The sequence below is a fragment of the Thermoascus crustaceus genome (genome assembly GCF_041956765.1).
Source record: "Thermoascus crustaceus strain CBS 181.67 unplaced genomic scaffold VTN00scaffold_12, whole genome shotgun sequence".
Taxonomy (NCBI): domain Eukaryota; kingdom Fungi; phylum Ascomycota; class Eurotiomycetes; order Eurotiales; family Thermoascaceae; genus Thermoascus; species Thermoascus crustaceus.
The window spans coordinates 49,542-71,641 of record NW_027192538.1 but is presented as its reverse complement, the minus strand read 5'-3'; the positions used below and the strand labels follow the sequence as shown (position 1 = coordinate 71,641).

Genomic DNA, 22,100 nt, shown 5'->3' with positions numbered 1-22,100 from the left:
ATAGTAATATTAATATTAATATACTAGTATAATAATAATAGAATAGAATAGAATGGATCTTGTTATCTTTATTTTAATAGCTCACTTACAGATTACTCCATGACGCACATTATGCAATGCAGTACAGAGTTCGATCAATCGACTGACTCAACCATAAAAATGTTCAATTTAAAAAGAAACCTGTCTTATCTGCTCTGCTCTGCTATGCTACTTTTAGTCATGAAAAAGAATAAGAAGAAATCAATCAGTCATAAATAAACTATCCTCCAAACCAATGAAAAAGCAAAAATAAAAACCTCCAAGAGAAAAAGAAAACTTTCATCATCAGACGCCTAAGAAAAAAAACGAAGAAAAAAAATGATCCGAACTGTTCGTCCAAATTTTTTACTTCCCTACCCTAACTGCAGCCGGCAACATCAAGATTTGGCAACATTAATGCAAATGTCCCCGTTTCCGCTTCCGTTCCCATTCACGCCTGCTAGTCGAGTAAAGTTCAAGGTGCTTGGACAATGTGAGGAAGAATAAGATAAGAAAAAAATATGGGAGATGATCGATTAAGGGGAACAGAAACAGAACAGAAAGATCAAATGTCGTGTCGTATCGTATGTCCTTATGCGCTGGCCATCCTCTCTTCTGCTCCTGACGCAGAAGGGGGATCGGGGGGAATCGCGCACGGTGATGAGGTGAGTCATGAATGATAATAATGAGATGGGGTATTGGATTATAAAGTAGGAAATAGCCACCAATGCTAGTCGTAGTATGTCAAATATGCGTGATGTGATGGAGTCGATGCGATGCCAACGGGTTTCATGATTTTGAGGCGTCCGCGATGATCTTGTACGTGCTGGCCTTGATGCTTAGCGGTCGCGTCCGCGGGTAGATCGCCCCGACAATCTGGTGGTTTGGCCCGTACTGCGGGTAGATGCCCTCCGCGAGCTCCACGTAATGCGCCGTTGGCCGCACCTCGTGCAACGTCTCCAGGATCTTCTCGCTCCACAGGCCGGTGCACCGGTTGTTGAGGAGCTGGAAGTACGGGTTCAGCAACGGACAGGCGGAGTCCAGGTCGATGAACCGAATTCGGATGTAGTCAAGAACATGAAGCGTATCGAGCGAGCGCACAGCACCCACGACGAGTTTCTCGAACGCCTTGATGAACTTCAGATTTGTGATGCCTGATGCATCGTCCAACAGCGGGGGAGTCGGCTCTGTCTTCTTATCTTGGCAGCATGTCTTCACCACCAGATCAAGCGACTTGAGCTTCGACTCGGCCTGCTTATTCGCCATAATTGCCCGCGCGCTGTGGAAGAAGCAGGCACAGATCTTTCCCGTGAACGCGAGAGATTCCAGACGAGGGGCAACCTCCCCAAGTAACCGGCAAAGATGCTGCTCGTTCGGAACATCGCCGAACCAATGGGACTGCGATCCATCCTTGTTGTAGAAGCCTTCCAAACTAATGTTGACGTGCACAAGTGTCGATGGCAGATCCATCAGAACTCGGGCTATCGTGTCATATCCTTCGACCTTGGGCTTGGCATATGAGCAGTGCCACTCCCGTAAGGACGGTAGTGCGCTAGAAAGATTGCACCAGTGCTGGTACTCTCGCATGATGTTCCACGCACCACGCATGACAAATGTCTGAATATTAGGTAGCACTTCGAGACGCTCCCGTCCAGACCTGCCTGGCGGGTCGTTCTTGAAATGTCGTATCATCGGGGGTTTCTTGCAGTGGCCGCCCTCTAGCGTGAGGATCCGCGCCTCCGGCAAGAAATTTTTGACGTGCAGGAATATCTCTTCAAGAGTTGCATTGTGACTAGCGTACTGATAATTGCAGTTGCTGCCGTTGTTCGTATCCGAGTCGTTCCAGCCTGCCATCGTCGCTTGCAGTACGGCAGCCACGTCTGCCAAACCCGTGTCTTCATTATTATATCGCCGTGAAGGAGGAAGGTGTGAGGCCATGTTCTTGGCCGCCCGATTTCCCCAGACGGGTACCCAGACTTCGATGTGTCGTACATAGGGGACCAAGTGAGGGTGTTCTGTGAACCACTGGGCGCATTCTGCCAGTCCATCTGTCGTGCCTTTCACCTTGACTATAACACAGTCAGTGACCGGACCAGAAGGGCAGTCTCGCGGGTTCTACAGGGGAAACTGACTGTGTCTATAGATACGGCCCTGTACCAATGGCCTCCACACCGGCGAGATCAGGGCCAGGTTGGAGAGGGCTTTCCGTCGCGGATGGCGCAGGGCCTTGTTCCAGCTTCGCGCAGAGGACTTTCCGGGAGAGGCGGTGGTAAGAGTAGACGCTCGTTCACCAAACAGATGGTCGAGAATGGCCTCGTGGATCTCGATCGGGAGATTCTCGAACCAGAGCTCAGGACGGTACTGCGGGCGCAATTCCTGATCCGGGCTCATCTGCGAGTCTACCATCTCTGTATCTATGCTCTCCTGCCAATCTAGATGAGGTGACGAGAGGAGGGTCAACTCGGGGCCATCGTGGATCTGAATATCCGCGCTGGTGCTGCGGCCGGTCTTCTGGAACGACAGCGGGGAAGTGACGGGCGCCCGTGCCAACGAATTGACGGAGACGGGGCGGGGAGGAGGGATTGTGGATATCATGAGGGGCGAGGAGGGCAGCGGGCGCGATGACATGAATGTAGACACGAGGAGAACAGGCTCTATCGGCGCAGGTCTGGTGGATGAGAAAGCCGTAGGGATAAGAAACTGTGTAGCCGCCGGGATAATGTCAGCGGCAGGGAGCGGCAGCAGGTGAACGAGGAGGGGGGCAGCCTACAAGATGAATACCGCGAGTCTCTGGCAGCAAAAAAGACAGGGCGAGGTCTGCAGATCGTCTCAGGCCCGGCCAGCGTGTTCCATGGCGGAGACACTGGTCGATGCTTCGTTGGATGTCTGTCTGTCGTGTCTGTCGTGTGCCGCCGTCTCAGGCCAGAGGAACACCGGAAGAGGGGCCCGGCGCTATCAGACGCTACGAGTCGGGCAGCGCGGGGAGCAAGAGGCACAGATAAAGGCAGAAAAAAAACCACGAAGCCAGAAGAGCAAGCCAAATGGAGAGAAGAGGATGCTGTCCAGACGGTATAACAGGAGAGACAGGAGACAAAGATAGGACGGCGAGGCTGGTCACGGTCCCGCCCTCTCCCCTGTCGCGTTGGCGGCTACTCTTCGCACCAACGCAACCTCCACCGGCGCTTCGATAAGCCTGCTCGACAGACCTATCACTCGTTGGACGCTACTGCGTCTGCCTAACATGGGCACGACTGCACACAATAATGCAGATTCAATCCGTCGAGCTGACAGTGCTGGACATAGGCTGACACAGGATCCTCATAGGTCCGGCGTTTCATCGACACCAGAGAAATATTACAGCCAGCGCTCGACAGGGATGACCACCGGCCCACCTCCAGAAAATTCGATGAACATGTCAACGAAGGGCCATGGCTCGGAAAGTGGGAACGTCGCCTGTCTCGCCAGGAAATGACAGTGACTCAGGAGCATGGGGTTTCGACCATGTCAGGCGGCTAAGACTGTGCCCGCCAAGCCCCGGTGATATTTTGACTCGCAGGTTTAGAGATCGCCTGGGTGATTTTTCCGGCTGGGAAATTCGAGGATCTGATCTCAAGGATACCAACTTAACGTCGATGGACATCTTCATCCATGAGAAATATGCCGCTGTCTTCTGCCGGGCATCCGTGCACAGGAACTGTCCTTATGAACTTCTATGTCAATGTTTCGTTCTGACGACGCTGAGGCCTGTTGAGACTTTGGATCTGCGACTTCAGACCGCACTTCGTGCCAGCACTGAGAGCCCTTACCTCTATCCATGACGGTTGTCGGTAACACCAGTTCACTGCGTCCTCTATGCTCATGTAGCACAAAAGCGTCATCGATCCCGGAATTCTGGATCCTGTAGAAGTCAGAGTTTGCTTGATTTTTCTCGATATGACGCCATCGAATACAACAGCTCGAGTTGGCTAGTCCGGTATCAATGGAGAGACCAGCTATCCAGGCATTCAGCAGTGCATTATTACCTTAGTGTAGCTGGCTATCGCATACACTTTATTATACACGGTATAACTGTTCCATTACCTTAGCCCAGTGGCCGTTAGCAAATACTCTCAAAGTTCCAAGAGCGTCCCATTCTGTACGGAATATACTTTCATCTCCACTATTTCTATCACGCGACCTTATTGCAGTTAGACTGCATACAATAGTGTCACATGATAGAGAATTTCTAGACGGCGAGATTCTATCATTAGCGATCTCTGAGGGGGTGGCGCTGCAGAATACATAGATGATGAGGATATCTTCTCCGTATAGGGGTATTGATGCTTCGGGGTTATGAGACTGACCTTCATATAGCAAGTCCTGCGCTCCTACTAGCCCCTTCTTATTATCCCCGTCGTCCATGGAATGGAAGCTTGGTGCGGCTGAACTGTGGCCCTAAATCTTTCATAAGTCTCTTTAAATAAATGCATGAGGCCTTAGAACGTCGTGAGAATTTCGAGATGATTATTTGTAATAACCAGTGTTTTGGTGGACTAAAGTAATGGAAAGATTATACTGTTATAGTAGATGTACATGATGGCCATATCCACCAAAGGGTGAAACAAACAGGACTCTAGCTAGTAGGTAGTATTGCGAACGTCCGCAGCCACAGTATTCTATATTCACAGAGAAAGCAAGGGTACAAATTTCCTCACCTTCATTATGCCATATATGTAGGTTCTTAGACATTTATGTATTTACGTCCCGCACTCAAAACAACCCCGGGAGGAAATCCACCACCTGGGCCTGATCCAAAACCGCACGAAGACTCTTCACGAACGCCAGATGTGCGGGGTCCTCCTTGAGATAGTACTGCCTATCCTCCTCGCTCTCGAACTCGGACACGAAGGCGTGCGTGATGCCGTTCTGTGCGGGGTCAGTGGTCAGCCTTCGAACGTGTAATGAATGATCAGGAAACGGAATAGATGTATCCGCAGAGGAAGTACTTGGTAGATATAGATGATGTAGTGCGCATGTTGAATACAGGTGTGTACGTACCGCCAACCCCTCCGGGCTATTATCCCGACCACCCACGAGGGAACGCAGATACGGCTTCTTCGACTCCGGATGGAGGCATTGGTCTTTGAGGGACAGAAATTGCTGGCAGGTCTGGAAAGGAGGACGTTTGTGGTGTAATGTTATTAGTATCATCATGGTCATGGACGAGGGACATATAGTCCCGTACACCTAGATATCCAGGACATATAAAGTTGGAAAGAGTTCAACATACGGATTCCACAGCACTCTGTGCCACGTCAGGCTTGAACTTGAAAAGGACAATGTGGACAATCGGCATTTTGATCGAATTTGGGCTCTGGATTTTGTGACTTTGGGACTGTGGCTGGTAGTGTAACTGGTTGCTGTCTTTGTCTTGCGTTTGTAGGTGGGTTGTTTACGAAGTATTATATAAAAAGATGGGTTCGGATATTTGCACTCCAGAGTGACCCCACACTCGAAGTTTCTAAAATAAAGAGAAAGCCCGAGGTTCTAGAAAGGTAAACCCGACGAACTCGGATCGGGCTTATAGGTGGGGGATGTTGAAAACACACTGATCTGATCTTTGGGTTGGATGGGGGCGGGGACGGGGTTAGTAATCTTGTTTCCGTGCGGATCGCGGAGTCGAGCCGCTTTCCCGCTCGAACAGCCTCCTGCCAGGTTTAAAGACCCAAGATCGGCCCTACATTAACTGTTGTTGGAGGTGAGGTCCGGGTCGGCCTGGCCAACTATGGCATAGGGCATAGGGCTAGGGCTAACCTTTATTGGCCTGCATTTGTTAACACTTAGCTTTGTCCTCTGCATGTTATAACCTCTCTATATATCAGTATAGAACTTCCCTTCTTTATGCTACTACTACTACTACTACTAGACTTCTAATATTAGAGAACTTCTACTACTCCTGACTCTCTAATCCCCTAATACCAACAACTGTCTTTATTCATCCTATGCATATTATTATGACCGTGCGATCAATTGGCTTTACCAAATACATTATGACATAAATATGGCGCGTTCCCGAAGCACGATGTCAGACTCAAGGGGGAGGACGCCCCTCTTGGCGGATTTACTGATCCAAGCTCTTGTCTGCGGACTACGATGAAGATGATGATACTGGATAAATTGTCTTCCACCATTATTTAAACACCATGACACGGGTCTACAAATATACACTGCTACATCGTATCTTTCGTTACCCCCTCTGCTGCCTGATGGCTTGGCGGATTGGTATTTTATTCTCGTGATTTTCAAGCTATTGGAGGGTTCGGAACTATGATAGGTTACAGACCCTTGGCAAAGCCAGTTCAGATCGCAATAGAAACACCGGCCATGTAAGTGGTCTGGATAGGGGATGCGGGCGCCAAAAGATATTTATCTGATGTCCTTACTATGCTAACTTGTGCAGAAGGCCAGAGCTTCGTCTAGGACGACATCCTTGCCAATGCATCCCGCAGCCTTGCCGAAGGTAGTATCGCAGAGAACGGCATCAATCACTCTGCGATCAGTCATTGGGACGGACTGATCACCTGCATACAGGGGGAGAGAATAGGCATTTCCGTTCGCTGCAGCTTAACCACTTCTGTGTGTCCATTCTGGGCGGCCTGGTGGATAGGTCGACGGGATCCATCGGCGGATGTAGCCTCCAGGTCAGCTCCCTTTTCGATCAGGAGCCTCACAATCTGATCGCAGCCTTCTTGGGCCGCACTCCACAGCGGCGTTATCTGCTTGAAATCTAATGAGTCGGCTTCTGCTCCCTTTTCCAGAAGCAGCTTGACGACTTCAGTGTGTCCATTCTGGGCGGCCTGATGGATCGGTTGACGAGATCCATTATCAGACATAGTTTCCACCTTAACCTTCCTGGCGAGTAAGAGTTGTGCGATCCGGTGGTGACCCTGTTGGGCGGCACTCCAAAGCGGCGTTACACCCGAGGAATCCCAACGGGTCGGGCTGTGCTCCGTTCTCTAGCAGCAGATTGATCACCTCCGTATGCCCATTCTGAGCGGCCTGGTGAATTGGAATGCGTCTGGAGTCCGTGACGGCCCTGTTCACGTCGATCTTGTAGCCGAGTAAGAATCTGACAATCTTCACATGGCCCTGCTGGGCTGCGATCCATATCGGGCCCTCTCCGCCTTCGCCACATACGTGGACACAGTTGGGATCTGCTTCAGCTAGAATCTGGACCCCAGCAAATAAGCCTGCTTGAGCAGCTTGGTGGATTGGCTGTCGCCCTTAGTATGGGTGCTTGCAATGTTCTGGGGACTCGATTGCGAGGATGGGCGTTCATCTTTCTCAAGGATATTAAAATTCTCATTTCGAGTCGTTGACCTGACACTGAAATCAGAACGATGTGGCTCCGTTCGTCCCAGCCATGGTGGAGGCTGCTGTGAGGAGGAAACTCCATCTGACTGCCGCATCCCGGATTGTGGATAGGATTGCGGGGGATCCGACTGCTGGCCATGAGCCAATTGCTGATATAGATCTTGCAATTCCTGGTCGGCGTCAGTTGGACTTCACATCTTGCGGGCTTCTGAGTATCCCTACTGTTTCAGAGGGGCCTGTATAAGGCGATTGAGAAGTGCAGTTCATCAGAGAACAATTACCCAAGTCGTTGTAAAGGCAGGTGTGATTGCCCTCAGAAGTAGGTGCAGCAGATGAACGTGAATTGCTAATTGCTTCCGTCTGATCATTAGCGTAGAGGGAGAGAGACAATAAACAGACTCCATATCTCCTGCCACAGTCCCCTGAGGTTTGGAGACGTCTTGTGAAATCTCACAGGGAGCAGGAGAAGAAAGGTCTATATTCCCTGCAAATGGCTCTTTGATATTGTGCGATCTGCATGTTCTCTTCCTTCTGGACTGATCTAGATATCGCCCTCAGCAAGGTACGTGATGTCATGAAGTCTGCAATAAAGAGAACAAAAGTACCTGTGTCCATGCTACTAGCAGGATTATGACTCCTTTTGTTCTTCCTGAAACCCCATTTACGAAGCTGCGCCCGATATTGTTGCTCACTGCCCATGTTCGAGAATTCAGTCAGAAAAAGGGAGGAAGGAGGAAATAAGAGAGGCTACTGACCTTACAGTGAATCTATAACGTTCTTCCATAGTCCGCTTGAGTTGTTCAAAGCTCTTCCGCTGGCCGATGTATAGGTCTTGGATGATAGTCCTGTGGCTTTCCCATATCTCCGGTGGGATCCTTGCAGCTCTTTCGGCCTTTCCAGTTTCAGGTGAACCGGCAGCTTCAGGCTGCTGGAAGTGTATGGATTTGAAGAACTCATGTAGGGATCGAGTGCAAACATAGATATTGCGAAATCACGATTCCCAAATGAGGGTTGTAGTCCTTCTCAAAGAATCTGGCTTTGAGCCTGAGAACCATAGCTCTGCTCCCTTTCTTTCCTTTCTTATTTCTTTTTTTCCCCTTCTTCTTCTCAAGGCATCGTTCAGGCCACAAATGTCTCTTGTTGTGAAGCACATAGGTGATGAGTTGTCCAAGTGGAGCTGATGCAGCAGCAAACTAGGCACCAGGCTGCCTGAGTGGCAACAGTGCAATACAAGCTGAATCGCCCGGATCCATGCACCAAACTCTGAAGTCAACAAGTAAAAGGCAGCATATTTGTCCAAAAAAAATAGGGAGACTTTTTCAGCCTCGTCTCAGTCCTCAGCCCCCAGCCCCATTTCACCCGAAGTACACGCTGCCTCATGCACAGAGATGCAGCGCTCACTCAATAACTTCCACGGATTGGGCAGACAAAACATAAAAAATATTTGAAAAAGAAGAATTTTTTTTTTCTTTTCTGAGGCAGCGACGTAGTGGAACAAAACTTTTCCAGCATTGAGGATGACAATGAGCCGCAAAGGCTCGATGGCTTTGAGGAGATGCTGCATATGTCCAGTCCCGAGTGCATTGTTTTGCTGCACCTCATGGACAAGGAGAATCTGTTGCGATGGGTGGCAATATGTCTAAAACTACATGATAAGGCTGATTCTCGCCTTCATGTCATGCTCTTCACATTAGAGGTATTCACATTACACCATCGAACGTTCCTGGCACGTTGAAAGAGTGCAACATTTCTTCTATTTCCTTGGGAATCTGTTCATTTTGACCACATACGTCTCTCCTTCGTCCTTCGCATCAATGGAAGGCTTAGTCTCTCTTCGCCTTGGGTAAATATTGGAGGAGGCGGTGTTGGCGAAAGCCATTAAAGACAGCATTGATGATACCGAAACTCGGCTGAAGCAAACCCCAAAGACCAGAATCATGACGCAGGCGAATCGAGTTCCTCTACCTGGAAACGACGCAGAGCAGAATCGGACGGCGAGGATGGAGACAATCCTCGCCCTCGCCGTAAAGCGGCCTTCGAAGGAACTCTCCGCGGCTTACTGGACTCAATCGCTGGTACCAGCGGCAAAAACGGATGAAAAGGATCACGACGTGGAAGGATGCATAGTCAATCCTAGTAAGTGGATCACTGTAATTGCCTCAGCGGGCAAAGGTTGAACATGGTGGCTCAGATGATATTTCCAGCCGATGTCACCGAGACGTTCGGCGATGTCCATGTCAGCCCGGACATTAAGGAGGCCTTGGAGGAGCTCTCCTTGCCCGTTCTGGAGCCGGACGAGTTCAACTTCGGCATCCTATCCAAGTCTCCATGCTCGGGAACTCTCCTTTACGGCCCTCCAGGCACTGGGAAAACCCTTCTTGTCAGGGCACTGGCAAAGCAGGCTCAGGCGACTATGATCGCTTGTCCGGTGCAGACATCCGATCCATGTATGTCGGAGAGGGAGAGAAGATCAAATGCATTTTTGCCTTGGCTCGCCGAAATCATCCCTGCGTCATCTTCACGACGAGGCAGATAAGAGCCCTCACTCATGCGATGTAGATGGACACGTCTGAATGGATCTTCGAATTTCCAAATCGAAGGAGACACGGTGTCAGAGACATGACATGATGCCAATCCCGGAACAGACAATCAGAGATAGAGAGAGAGAGAGAGAGAGAGAGAGAGAGACGAGACGGTAGATGAAGACCGTCGAGAATGATAGTCCGTTGTTGCAGGAAGTATCTAGGCCTAGCGTAGACCTTTCCTTTTTCTATCAGCACTGAGCCGTATGGATCGCACCGCAATAACTAACCTTTCGATCAATCCAGTAGAATACTGTACATACAAATCGGTCTCCGCTCTCCGGTCCTGGTCTTCTACGTCGGACTCTGACTCTGACTCCGCCCAGCCCTCGAGCTCGAACGACGCCGTCTCCTGCGGAACTCCAACCAGCCGATCAAGAGCGTAGCGAAAACCAGGATGACCGCGAGGCTGCTGAAGACGACGTTCTGTATCATCGATCCTTGGTCCTGGTCCTGGTCCTGGTCTTGAGGGGAGGCGGTGGGAAGACCAAGATCAAGATCAAGACCGGAGGACTCCGATAGTGCTGTCGAATTGGCTCGTTTCAGAGCTGATATCTCGAGAGTGATGTCCACGTCCACGGACGAAGATGAAGATGGCTTTGGATCGAGGGCCATGGCGATATATATATATTATTATTATTATTGTAACTGACTTGCGAAAAGGGAAAAATGTATAAAGAACGCAATATATCCACAAGGGAAAGAAAGGGTGATTCTTTTTCCTTGCTTTCTTAACAATGTAGACGGACATGTGTGTGTGTGCTTTCTTCCCTTCCTAGACAGGGGAAAAAGGTTCGACTTTTGTATTCATCCTCCTCTTCTTAACATACCCAAGCTGTGGCTATACAAGTACGTGTACATTTTTTTCCTGCAATATTACTGGACTCCCATTCCTCAAATTGAAAAGTTTTGAAAAGGCATCTACAACTTTTTTTAATGACGGGGCTGAGTGTAGTAGGATGACATGAGGCATTGTCCCTTGCAATTAGAGTACCTAATTTGATGACTAGTTGTAAGGCTGCTGTGAAAGTTTAAGAAAAAAAAATGGGACTAGAAAGAAAAGTTTTTAGAGTAGAAAACTTTTCAAGTAGGAAAAGAAATTTCCAGGCTATATAACTCCACATCCAATAAGCTGCAATCACAACATGTGACAACTAATAAGCACCTAGCAAGGCAGACAGATTTAGAGACAAACCAATAAAATTCGAGGTGACTAATAACTATATACAACTTGATCACCTATGCTCATTGGGCTCTTATTGAGTAGACCCGTCAAGCATTGATTAAAAATGGTAGATAGGCCCCCGCCCCGAAAGAATGAGCGCAGTCGACCTTTTCGCGCGGACTCGTATTTCCTCCGCGACTCAACTTTGTTTGAAGGACCGAGATTTTGACAAAATGAGGGATATTAAGTAAGTACAGGACACCTTTCGAAGAAGTTTATTTCTTAACCAGATCTGCAAACGTATGCTGCTATCTCTTCCGCCGGAACCTAAACCGCAGCTCATCCTCACTATCCGAATCATCCACTTCCTCACGAGTCCTCTTCTGCGTCCTTTGTGTTTGTGTCTGGGTCCGGCTTCCGGTCCCGGTCCGCGTCGTTCTCGTGGTAGTCGGCGGAGGGGGTGTTTCCTCCCTCGTTGCCGCTGACGCTGGTGCTGATGGCTGGGAAGCGGGAACGGAGACGGATTCTTCTGCTGTCGTGGTGTCCAGTTGATTGAGACTGACCTGACTGACTTGGCCTTCTCGATTACTGCTCTCTCTGGAGTTGGGAATGTTGTTGCTGTCTGAGCGAGAGTGAGAGTGACTTCCAGCCCAATAAATATCCCCAATGCCGTAATCCTTCCGCTTGAACTCCTCCAGCGGCACGATGACGGTCTGCACGCGCACGCGGGGAGCGTTGGGGTCGCCCTTTCGGCGGAATTTTTTGAAGTTCTTCCGCCCGTTCCAGCGGTCGTCCCATCGACGATCTCCATCCTCCCCGGCCTCGGCTGTTCGCGCAGCTCGTGACTTGCGAGATGGGACCGCCATCTCTTCGACGACGGCGAGGCTTTTCATCTCCGCGATGGTCATTCCTTGGAGGGAGGCCTGGAGAGAGGCTTCCTCTTCCTGTCGGCGCTCCCGCGCAGCGATCTCTTCGGCTTCGCGGTGCTGCCGGGCTGCTTCGAGGACGTCGAGCTTTCGGCGTTTGGGTTTGGGCGGTGCTGTGTCGGGTGTTGGAGTGGGTTCGGGGTGGTGTTGGCGCATCTCCGCGCGACGGCGCTTCATGGCGTTGGCGCCGGGGAGGAGGTTGGACATGATGTCGTCCTCGTCGGGGGCTGCTCGGTCCGTGGGCTGGGGTTGTGGCTGTGAGGGTGCGGCGTCCATTTCCATTGACTGGTCAATCCTGGTCAGTTTAAGCTCGAAGCAGCGGTTGAGCACGTCTTACCTCGGGCACGGCTTGAGGTTCTTCGCCATCTTCCAGTGTGTAGGCGGGAATCGATTCCATGTCGAAGCCATCGTCGAAAGTCTTGACTTTGCTGACGAAACTGCGGACGCGAGGTCGCTTTGCAGGCCGTGCGGCGGGTTGGCTGTCTTCCACAAGGGGTTGACTGGGTGGTTGAGAAGGTGGCTCTACAGACGACGGTGGAGCAGGTTCCGGCGGCACAGATGGCTCTCTGGAAGTACTATCCTGACTCGGGGCGGGATCTCTAGGAAGAGGGCGGCAGAGAGGAGAAGCATCGTTGCCTAGGATAGCATCCAGGAACTCACTCTGCTCTATCACACGCTGGTCCATCATGAGCGCGACCTGGTTCCCCAGTTCAATGGACCATTCCTCGTAGTGACCTTTGGCGCGGAACCGGACGAGAACGACGCCCCCCGGTCCTTCGCGTTCGCTGCCCAGGCCCTTCTGGCCTGCTGCATTCCGCATAAACTGTACAATCTCTTCTGCTGTAGTCCTCCCATTCTCGATCTGGTAAAACAGGGCCTTGCCGTGCCCATTGTTTATCGGAGCTTGCAAGTTGTCAAACTGCGAAACGTCGCAGAAAACAAAAGTATATCCCTCGAAGACATTGATCCTGTCCGGATTCGGCGCAAAGGCCGCCGCAGGCCGCTGCACGGGTTCCCTTCCCGGTGGTGGGAGGTGCTCTGACGGGTCCGGCCAGGCGGCGTCGAAGTCCTCTTCCAGCGGAGACAGCGACTCCAGGTTCTCCAGATCTGCCGGGGTCGCTGCGTACACCAGGGCATCAATGTAGGATTCCTGCACGATGTGTTTCGCGTTGATCAACGCTTGTAGCCCCTTGGCTGTGTTGCGCTTGCTCTGGACGACGTGCGTCGTTTTCCCGACGACGTAGGGGATGATGGTCTTGACGTCGAGGTCTTCGAGGCGGGAGCGGACGGGACCCAGGGGGTCTTTTGCTTTGAGTTCCTTCGAGGAGAACGAAAAGCTGAGCACTACATCTTCCCATCTGATTCTGTTGAGGGTCAGCATCTGGCTATGATTGCTATCATGTGCCAACACCGTACCTCAACGCATGCTGGTACCTCCCCAGCTTGATATCATGCTCCTCACCCGTCAGCCGCTTGGTCTGCCCTTTGATCTGTTCTCCATCGACGATTGTCCCGCATTTCGAGTCCTGGTCGCTCACGATGATCTCGGACCGCGTGTGGATATGGGACTGTAGTGGTCAGTCAGTATTTGCCTCATAAGATGGACCGGGCTGGAAGTCGAACGCCGTCACCAGGTTTGACCGGCGATATCTCGATCACCAGGTGCTTTCTCGAAATCGACGCATGTTGGATAGCATGGCGGACTGAGGAAATAGAATATCAGTATCTTGCTTGTGATGATCTGCTGCGCGGACCTACCTCCGTCCTGCTTGATGCGACCAAAGAGATACTTCTTCCCGGGCCGCAGCCACACCCGCTTTCCTGCCTGAGTCAGAAGACGACGGACCGTGGAGCTGCAGGAACATACCGTCCAAGAAATCGCCGTCCGAGTTCAGAATCCACATGGTGGCCTGGCTGGCGAAGGCGTCGACTCTCCGCAGCTCTTCTCCACGTGAGGCTCGTCAGCGAGACGCGTGGTCACGTGTGCTGGTGTTCTGCCTGGTAGGGAAGTATGAGCTGCTCCCACCAGCGCTCTGCCCCGCGGCCACCACCATGGACGACCCGGGCGGTCCAGAGCCTGCGCAGGACTCTCCTCCTGCTGCTGCTTCTGATTCCCACGATACCCTCAAATATCACCTCCTGGGTCCTTCTCTGACCAAGGCTGGCCAGGATGCCGTCGACCAGCGGAAGGTGAGCGGTGCCCGCTCCGCGCCAGTGCCCCGCGTGTGAAGCTGAACGAAGCAGGTTTCAGAGATCATCTACAGCGTATCCAAGGGCTCTAAATTTTTCACTCGCGAAGAAGCACGCGATCAGATCCTTACTGCAAAGATTGAGCGTCTCCTCGCGGAGAAGACGCGTCTCGAAAGCCTCGACCTGACCTCCGAGATCCGACGAGCGGACGAGTACATTGCGGAGCTGGAGCTGAGCCGGGACCTGTCCCAGACCGTCGTACATGTCGACTGCGATGCCTTCTTCGCAGCCGTGGAGGAGCTTGACCGGCCGGAACTGAAGGAGGTGCCCATGGCGGTGGGCGTCGGAGTCCTCACGACGTGTAACTACCTGGCCAGGAAATTTGGATGTCGAAGCGGGATGGCGACCTTCGTGGCCAAGAAGCTGTGTCCGCAGCTGGTATGCATCCCGCAGAATTTCGACAAGTACAACGCCAAGGCGAGAGAGATCCGCGCCATCCTCGAACAGTACGATCCGCGCTTCGAGAGCGCCAGCATCGACGAAGCCTACCTCAACATCACCGCCTACTGCGCGGAGAACCAGATCGGGCCGGAGGAGGCGGTGCAGCGCATGCGTGCCGAGATCCTGGAGAAGACCAAGATCTCCGTCTCCGCGGGGATCGCCGCCAATGCGAAGATCGCCAAGATCGCCTCCAACAAGAACAAACCGAACGGACAATTCTACGTGCCTCATGATCGCGCAGCGATCATGGAGTTTATGGCCAGCCTCCCTGTCCGGAAGGTCAATGGGATCGGTCGCGTCTTCGAACGCGAGCTGGATGCCATCGGGATCAAGACGTGCGGCGATATCTACCCGCAACGGGCCTACTTGGCGAAGCTGTTTGGGCAAAAGGCATTCCAGTTCCTGATGCAGTGCTACCTGGGACTAGGGAGGACGAGGATCCAGCCGGCGGAGGAGTACGAGCGGAAGAGCGTGGGCACGGAGAGCACGTTTAAGGAAATAGGAGGCAAGGAGGAGCTCCGGGAGAAGCTGCGGTGGACCGCGGAGGAACTTGAGAAAGATCTGGCCCGCGCACAGGTCAAGGGGCGCACACTGGTATTGAAGGTGAAACTGCACACCTTCGAGGTCCTGACGCGTCAGACGGTTCCGCCGCGGCCGGTCTGCCTGGCTCAAGACCTCTACACCTTCGCACTTCCCATACTGGCCAAGCTGGAGAAGGAGATCCCGGACATGAAGGTGCGACTGATGGGCCTGCGATGCACGAATCTTGTCAGCACGAAGAAGCTGGATATCAACAGTTTCTTCGGGATAGCCCCCAAGAAACCAGCTGCGCCGTCTACAGGCGGTGAGAGCAGCGAGCGCGAGCTTGACGCGGAAGAGGAGTTTGAGGAGGCAGCACGTCAAGAACGACAGGACGATATGAACGAGCTGGAGAAGCTCAGCCAGGAGATCTCCGGGCCCGATGGCCTCGAACAGTCACCGGCCGAGCCACGGTTCTGGGACTGCCCTGTCTGCCAGCGCCCGCAGGCGGCGGATGACCGCGCCTTCAACGAGCATATCGACTTCTGCCTGTCCCGGGACACGATCAAGGAGGCCGTCAAAGGGTCTCGGGACGCGGCGGAGATGCCGTTGAAGGCCCGGAAGCGCAAGGCCGGCTCCTCGCATCCCTACGGCGCGACGGGCGATTCCCGGCAGAAACGCCTCTTCTTCACCTGACGGATAGGGCGACGGTCTGGTTTTATTTTAGATACCAGACGCGCCCTGGAAGGCAATATGCGACGACAGGCTAGACGCCATAGGCCTAGAGCCGGCATTACCGGCGCCCTGGGCGTGGGCGCGCCCACGCTGGGGCCCCAGCAGGGCTCGACCGGCCGCAGATGATCTGGACAGGTCAGCAGCCGGAAGGGGCGGTCTCACATCAGGGGGTTTGGGGAGGTGCAGCGCAGGGTGAGGCCTGTTTTGTAAGAGAGAGAGAGAGAGAGAGAGCAAGCAGTTTTTTTTATAGGAAAGCTGTCTCTATTCTGTCATCTCTGTGTCTATAGATATCTGCGGGCTCAACGACTTCGTGGCGGTGGAGCGTCCCGCCGCGCTAAGCCGCTCCGGGCCGTGATGTTTGGCGAGCCGTGGGACATGTCCATCCCTGACATAACCCGTCTCCTGTCTCCATCGCCGTCGCTCTTCGTCTTCATCTTCCATCTCTTCTCCCGCGGCCTTTCTGCTGCCGGTGCTCTCTTCTCTGGCCCTGTGCCATCATGCTCACCGCCAGACCTGGGGTCTCGCAATGCCATAATGCGCGATCAGTTCAGCCGTTCTTCCACCCCGAGACCCTTGGTGCCCGCAACCATGACCTCCGATAAACAGACAAACAAACCCTTCACCCCGTCCCTCAGCGCTGCCTTCAGCCGGACGAACAAGAACCCTCTGACCCCGAAACTCGCGAGTTCGGCGAACCACCCGACCCCCAGACGACCGCCACACGCCGACTCCCCCTCCCCGAACCCCTCAAGGGACGACGCATCCTCCAGCTTGGCCCCGACCTACCTCAGTGCCAATGTCACCCCGCGATCAGGCCCACGGATCTCTAGGCGCGATGGTGCTGTCTCGCCGCCGGCCAGTGTATACTCGAGCGCGCAGGAGGGACAGAGGCCCTCGCGCCCCATGTCAGTGGTCTCCCCTTCCCCTGGATATCGTGCGGAGCGCAGCCCGGCCCGCAGCAGCGGGAGAGAGCCCGCCAGATTGGCCCGCGCCAAGAGCGTCACCGTGGACAACTTCAACCCCGCAACCTCGCGCCCTGGCTCGTCGTGCGGCAGTTCTGCGGGCTCGCCCATGTTCTTCCACGCCGACGATGCTCGGTCGTCGGCCTCCTCCTCTTTCGAGCAAGACAACCCCCGGCCCCGATCCTATGTGAGGTCGACGCCGTCGTCGCCGTTCGTCTACGCCAACGGACAGAAGGAACGGCCCCCACCGTCCGACGACTCGAGGTCAACCTTGTCGGTCACCAAACGGCGCTCGACCGGTCCATCCCGGCCAGCTGCACCCGCAAAAACCCCTGCGGCCCTCTCGCCTCGAGTGAAATCTCCCCAGTTGCCGGATGCAGAGAACCGCACACTGGAGCCACACGTCCAGTCCCCTTCCCGGACCGAAGGCCCTGACGATGCCGTGTTGCAGTCAACTCCCCCGCACAATGCGGTGCGGCGACGCCCCAGTCCCGTCGGACGGAGGCCGTCCGGCCATGTGAAGTCATGCAGTGTCGATTCGACACACCACATCGCCGGTCTCCGGGAACTTCGAGTCAACCCGACCATACCCCAGCCGCTGTTGTCCCCCGATCTGGTTGCTGCCGGTGGGGAGATGACACCGGAGCAGCAGAGCCCCCGCATTGTCAGCAACGGTTCTGCTGGCTCCGCGGAGCCATATCCTTCTTTTCCACTGGTGCATAGCCCAATCCGGGCGGAGGGAAGCCATCGACACTCCAACGACCAGGCGGCCAATGCGCGGACAGCGCGTAAAGTCCTAGACCTGGAAATCAGCAATTCATCACTTCTGGCGATCAACCGCACCCTCGAACGCGAGATGCGGAAGCAGAATGCGGAGCTGCGGAGATATCGGCGCTTGACTCGCGCTGGCCGTCTGTCGTTGGCAACTCCGCCGCAGCCCGCATCCAAGGGGTCGGATGCTGTCAGTGAGAGGGGCGACTTAAATGACGGAGACGAGGCAGATGATGCAGATGATGTCGATGACAGCAGCGACGAATCGGATCTCGAGAAAGAAGAAGAGGAGGAGGAGGAGGAGGAGGAGCTCACCGAGTCGGGCGATGAGGACTCCGTTGACGAAGGCACTCTCAGTCCCTCCGCGCTGGCCGAACGCGACGCCCGACAACGCGAGCGCGACGAAAAGCGGTTCCAGCTGGACCTCACGAAGCATCAGAAACTGCTGATCAACCATCAGAAGATGAATCAGAGCATCAAGCGGTGCCTCGGATGGACAGAGGAGTTGATCCGGGAGGGCCGGAGAGCCCTCGAGTACAGCGTCCACGCGAACGATGTCGAGCTCGGTGGCAGAGTGCTCGCGCCGGACGAGATGAGTGAAGTCGGAGAGAGTGGACGGGGGCTGTTAAGCCAGGCCGCAGAGATACCCAGTGATTTGCAACCCACCTACTAGTCAGCCATGTTGGAGTCGGCGATTTTATCACCCCGTTGACGAGGCAGGACCACCCTTTTCGATTTTTGTTGACCTGTCGCCGTCTGCTGTTGCCCCATTTCTATCGTCTCTTTCCATACCCCGGTTTTATCGTCTCTTTCTACTACCCTGGTTTTATTGTCTTCTCATACCCCCGTTTCTATTACCGTTCTATTTACCCCTCGATCTTATCTTCATACCCCATCTCGCAGTGTCTTTTCCCGGCCATTCCTGGTGCATATCATACCCACACGGCGTATAAGGAGGTGGCTGGTTGCCGCACTCGAGGCTCTCTGTTTACTTGACGGCGTTGATCCGGTCATGGGTGGGAACCGTTGCAACTGACTCTTTTTTCCTGGATATCCCGTTTCGGTCTGGTCCATCATCATCATCATCATATCATCCATCTCAGTTTCCATATCATATCCCCCGCTTCTGTTTATTCAGCAACGTTACAGTCTCTGGGACGAACATGCATGTACTGTACTGTTCCAACAATCTGATCTCCGGTGATACCCGAGGCGTCAGTCATAATAATGTCTTGTCCTGTGTTGTAGTTGGTTGGCTGGTTGGTTGGTTAGTTAGGTACATCACATCACACACATCACATTACCTGGGTTAGGTGGAAGTTAGATGGGGGAATTAGAGTGAAGATGCATGGATAGTCCTTTGGCATGCGTTGTCTACTGCTATTTTGCTATTTTGTTCCTCTGGCTTACATGTTAGATCTGTTAGATCCGTATTCAGTTACGCGGCTGAAAAAGTTTTGCATTTACAATCAGGATAAGGATACGTAACTACCGAATGTGTTGCATCCGGGCAGTAAAATTAAGCGGTGAAGTAGTTGAAGAAATATGTTAAGGAGTACTTGAGCAAGGATATATATAGACAATCAATCCTCCATCACCATCACCATCTCTATTTCTTTTTATGTTCTATTTCTTTTATGTTCTTTTTCTTTTTATAGCTTTTTTTTTGTTTATAAATGCCCCCCTCTCCCCCGGATGATATGATCCTCTTGCAATTTCATTTCTCAAATAAATCCTTTCTATCTATCTATCTATCTATCTCTATATATATATATAAAAGCTGGTGTTCAGACTTGGCTTTACTTTACTTTGCTCATAGTAATCAATCTTCCCTTCTTCTTCTTCTTCTTCTTGCAGATTCCTGAATTCGATGGATTCATTTGGGTATGGCATGTGCTATGTATATCATAATGTGATGTAATGTGATGTGAGACCTTTGGAAACTCTGCGGTGGATCTAGATCTAAATACTCAAGCCAGAGGGGGAGAAGGTCACTAAGGTAGGGTAGGTAGGTAGATGGTCTGAGCCTGGCACTGCAGAAAGAAATAATAAACTTCACCGAGGAATCATCCGGATTATGGTTTTATTGGTACAGGTATGGTAGGTAGGTAGGTAGGTAGTGAGGCGTGAGCGGGTAGGTCCGAGTCTCCTAGGTAAGGTAAGGTGAGGTATTTATCATTCGTTTGTTTGTTTTGATGTTGGTATGGTACGTTTGGTATTAGTATGTATATAGGTGTATATATATGTCCAATCTTTAATCGTTGATGAATTATTGGCATTGAGGGTGGGACTCTTGTCTCCAGCAGCAGCTCTGAATTCGAATTCGAACCTGAGCTGGCCTGACCAGACCTCGTTGCCAGTCTTCTGAACTAGTGATGATCGCCCATGATTATCGTCGAAAGTATTACTTAGGTAGTTAGTTACTAATCCCAGAATCGTCCCGACAGCTCCTGTTCCTGGTTTCGACTTCCCTTTTGACTGTCCCTCGGGAGGTTGGACAAGGACTGGACTTTTAACGATGATGTTCACGACGATGAGATACCTCCGACGTCCGCGACAATTATCCCCAGAATCCACACATTCACAGCAAAGAACAGCAACGATGCTATCCACAGCCCCGGGGTGAAGGTCGACAGGCCGAGGAATTCCAGGTTGAAGGCTTGTTGCAGCCAGAGGGCCTGTACCATGTCGAGTCAGTAACCATGATATACCTACGTATGTACAGGGCATTCTGGATAAAAAAATTTTTTTTGCTAGGATAAGGATAAGGATGAGGGAGGGAACGCACCTGCGCCAAAACCCAAACCAAAAGCGCCGCACCACCCAACGCCGGCCTCCTCATCAACGACGAGGACGGCAGATACAGCGGCAAAAACACGAGGTACCACAGGAAGTACTGGCTCGTGCAGACCTTGTTGAACGCCACGAAGGCGAATGTCTGCGCGAGCATCGTCCCGGGCAGGCTCTTTTTCCCGAGGACCACGGGGATCAGGATCGCGGAGAGGAGGAGCTGTGGGATGAATGCTAGCGATTCGAAGTTGAATTTCGTGTCCGTGTTGGTGGACGCGGTGGCGGCGGAGAGGTAGAGCAGGGTGTTGTACGGCGAGAAGTTGTGCCGGTGGTCGATCCTCGTGAGATGGTGGAGGTAGGTGTGTTGGAGGAAGGGCGTGCCGTAGAGGATGTACATGCTGACGTTGAGAGCCGTGAAGGTCGCGAGGGCTGTCACCGTCAATAGCACGCGGGAGGGCGTGATGAACCCGATGAGCTTCGAAATCAAGCTTCTGTTTTCGTCCGACTCTGTCGCCATCGTTCCTGTCTCACGCTCCCGATCCAACCACCACACCACGCTCGGCCCGTAGACAAATGGATAGATCTTAAAATGCACGCCAAATCCCAGCAAAACACCCGTCAGGAGGACCCGTCGCTGCAGCACCGCCCACAGCAGCGCCACGACAATCACGCCCAGCAGACCCTCAGAGCTCCCGCGCGTGCTGATCGTCGCGACCATCGGATTCAGCAGCCAGATGCTGGCGTATCTCAGCGCCCGGGAGGCGTCCATCCCGGGGTACTCAGTCCTCAAGACACGGAGCAGCAACCACCCGGCCAGCAGGTCCGCAAGGGCGAAGAGGACCTTGCCAAAGGAGAACCACACCCCTGCGAGTGCGCCCTGCCATGCCGTTGGCAGGAGCATCCACGCCAGCAGCGGCGTGTAGCGGTACGTGTCTCGTTCGTAGGGCGGGGCGCCCCGCGAGACGAAGCGTGCCGCGTCGGTGAAGACGAGGTAGTCGATGTCGGTGTATTTGACGGGGGAGTGGGCGTCTTGGTACAGGCCGTAGAGAAGAAGGAAGAGACGGAGGAGGGCGGCGAGGGAGAAGATGAGGGTGGGAGAGGAGAAGGGGGATGATGACATTGATGGGTATTGTGTAGCCATTGATGACGGTGGATGGAAGCAGGGGAAATGGGAATATCGATTGACAAGAAAAAGAAGACACCCAGATCAGTATAGAAAAAGCAAGGGAATTGGTGTGTCACACCAAACCTGATATTACATCTGAATCAAGTGAAGACATTCATTCAAACAGGAAAAAAAAAGAGAACAGTGGCCATCGATATGATCTAGTCCATAGTCTTCTCAATGAACAGATCTAGACATGTAAACACTTGCCCACGTCCATGTCGATAGATAAGCAATAGAAAGAAAGACGGAATAGCTGGACTCGGGCCATACAGCTGAAGTACACGGTATCCCGAAGCTCCGGCGTGGAGGTGAAGCTCGTTGGCGCCAAGCCAGCTGTGCTTAGTCAGCACATCCACGTCTTAACGTAATCCACCACCGAGCGGCGCACACCACCGAGCGGCGCAAAGATTCTAGCAGAAC

The 22,100-nt window shown here is 52.8% G+C and overlaps 10 protein-coding genes across 10 annotated transcripts; 3 read left to right on the top strand and 7 right to left on the bottom strand.

The window, feature by feature from the left end:
- Positions 1-807: 807 nt before the first annotated feature.
- On the bottom strand, positions 808-2,646 carry VTN00DRAFT_3075 (uncharacterized protein; the record flags this gene model as incomplete). The annotated part of the gene is made up of 2 exons (XM_069429352.1): positions 808-2,087; positions 2,151-2,646. The coding sequence occupies 2 exons, from the start codon at positions 2,644-2,646 to the stop codon at positions 808-810; spliced, it is 1,776 nt and encodes a 591-aa protein (XP_069283068.1).
- A 2,121-nt stretch (positions 2,647-4,767) lies between these two features.
- Positions 4,768-5,353, bottom strand: VTN00DRAFT_3074 (uncharacterized protein; the record flags this gene model as incomplete). Its single annotated transcript, XM_069429351.1, has 3 exons — positions 4,768-4,923; positions 5,056-5,166; positions 5,288-5,353. The coding sequence occupies 3 exons, from the start codon at positions 5,351-5,353 to the stop codon at positions 4,768-4,770; spliced, it is 333 nt and encodes a 110-aa protein (XP_069283067.1).
- A 1,204-nt stretch (positions 5,354-6,557) lies between these two features.
- On the bottom strand, positions 6,558-6,890 carry VTN00DRAFT_3073 (uncharacterized protein; the record flags this gene model as incomplete). Its single annotated transcript, XM_069429350.1, has 1 exon — positions 6,558-6,890. The coding sequence occupies one exon, from the start codon at positions 6,888-6,890 to the stop codon at positions 6,558-6,560; it is 333 nt and encodes a 110-aa protein (XP_069283066.1).
- A 330-nt stretch (positions 6,891-7,220) lies between these two features.
- Positions 7,221-7,638, bottom strand: VTN00DRAFT_3072 (uncharacterized protein; the record flags this gene model as incomplete). The annotated part of the gene is made up of 2 exons (XM_069429349.1): positions 7,221-7,541; positions 7,594-7,638. The coding sequence occupies 2 exons, from the start codon at positions 7,636-7,638 to the stop codon at positions 7,221-7,223; spliced, it is 366 nt and encodes a 121-aa protein (XP_069283065.1).
- A 1,670-nt stretch (positions 7,639-9,308) lies between these two features.
- VTN00DRAFT_3071 (uncharacterized protein) lies at positions 9,309-9,944 on the top strand (the record flags this gene model as incomplete). Its single annotated transcript, XM_069429348.1, has 3 exons — positions 9,309-9,507; positions 9,576-9,818; positions 9,931-9,944. 3 exons carry the CDS (start codon positions 9,309-9,311, stop codon positions 9,942-9,944), a joined length of 456 nt encoding a protein of 151 aa, XP_069283064.1.
- A 303-nt stretch (positions 9,945-10,247) lies between these two features.
- Positions 10,248-10,568, bottom strand: VTN00DRAFT_3070 (uncharacterized protein; the record flags this gene model as incomplete). The annotated part of the gene is made up of 1 exon (XM_069429347.1): positions 10,248-10,568. One exon carries the CDS (start codon positions 10,566-10,568, stop codon positions 10,248-10,250), a length of 321 nt encoding a protein of 106 aa, XP_069283063.1.
- An 858-nt stretch (positions 10,569-11,426) lies between these two features.
- On the bottom strand, positions 11,427-13,948 carry VTN00DRAFT_3069 (uncharacterized protein; the record flags this gene model as incomplete). The annotated part of the gene is made up of 6 exons (XM_069429345.1): positions 11,427-12,329; positions 12,382-13,408; positions 13,461-13,612; positions 13,668-13,747; positions 13,803-13,865; positions 13,912-13,948. The coding sequence occupies 6 exons, from the start codon at positions 13,946-13,948 to the stop codon at positions 11,427-11,429; spliced, it is 2,262 nt and encodes a 753-aa protein (XP_069283062.1).
- A 148-nt stretch (positions 13,949-14,096) lies between these two features.
- VTN00DRAFT_3068 (uncharacterized protein) lies at positions 14,097-15,950 on the top strand (the record flags this gene model as incomplete). The annotated part of the gene is made up of 2 exons (XM_069429344.1): positions 14,097-14,234; positions 14,289-15,950. 2 exons carry the CDS (start codon positions 14,097-14,099, stop codon positions 15,948-15,950), a joined length of 1,800 nt encoding a protein of 599 aa, XP_069283061.1.
- Positions 15,951-16,343: 393 nt separating this feature from the next.
- VTN00DRAFT_3067 (uncharacterized protein) lies at positions 16,344-18,395 on the top strand (the record flags this gene model as incomplete). Its single annotated transcript, XM_069429343.1, has 1 exon — positions 16,344-18,395. One exon carries the CDS (start codon positions 16,344-16,346, stop codon positions 18,393-18,395), a length of 2,052 nt encoding a protein of 683 aa, XP_069283060.1.
- Positions 18,396-20,247: 1,852 nt separating this feature from the next.
- Positions 20,248-21,632, bottom strand: VTN00DRAFT_3066 (uncharacterized protein; the record flags this gene model as incomplete). The annotated part of the gene is made up of 2 exons (XM_069429342.1): positions 20,248-20,400; positions 20,511-21,632. 2 exons carry the CDS (start codon positions 21,630-21,632, stop codon positions 20,248-20,250), a joined length of 1,275 nt encoding a protein of 424 aa, XP_069283059.1.
- Between the last annotated feature and the right edge of the window lie 468 nt (positions 21,633-22,100).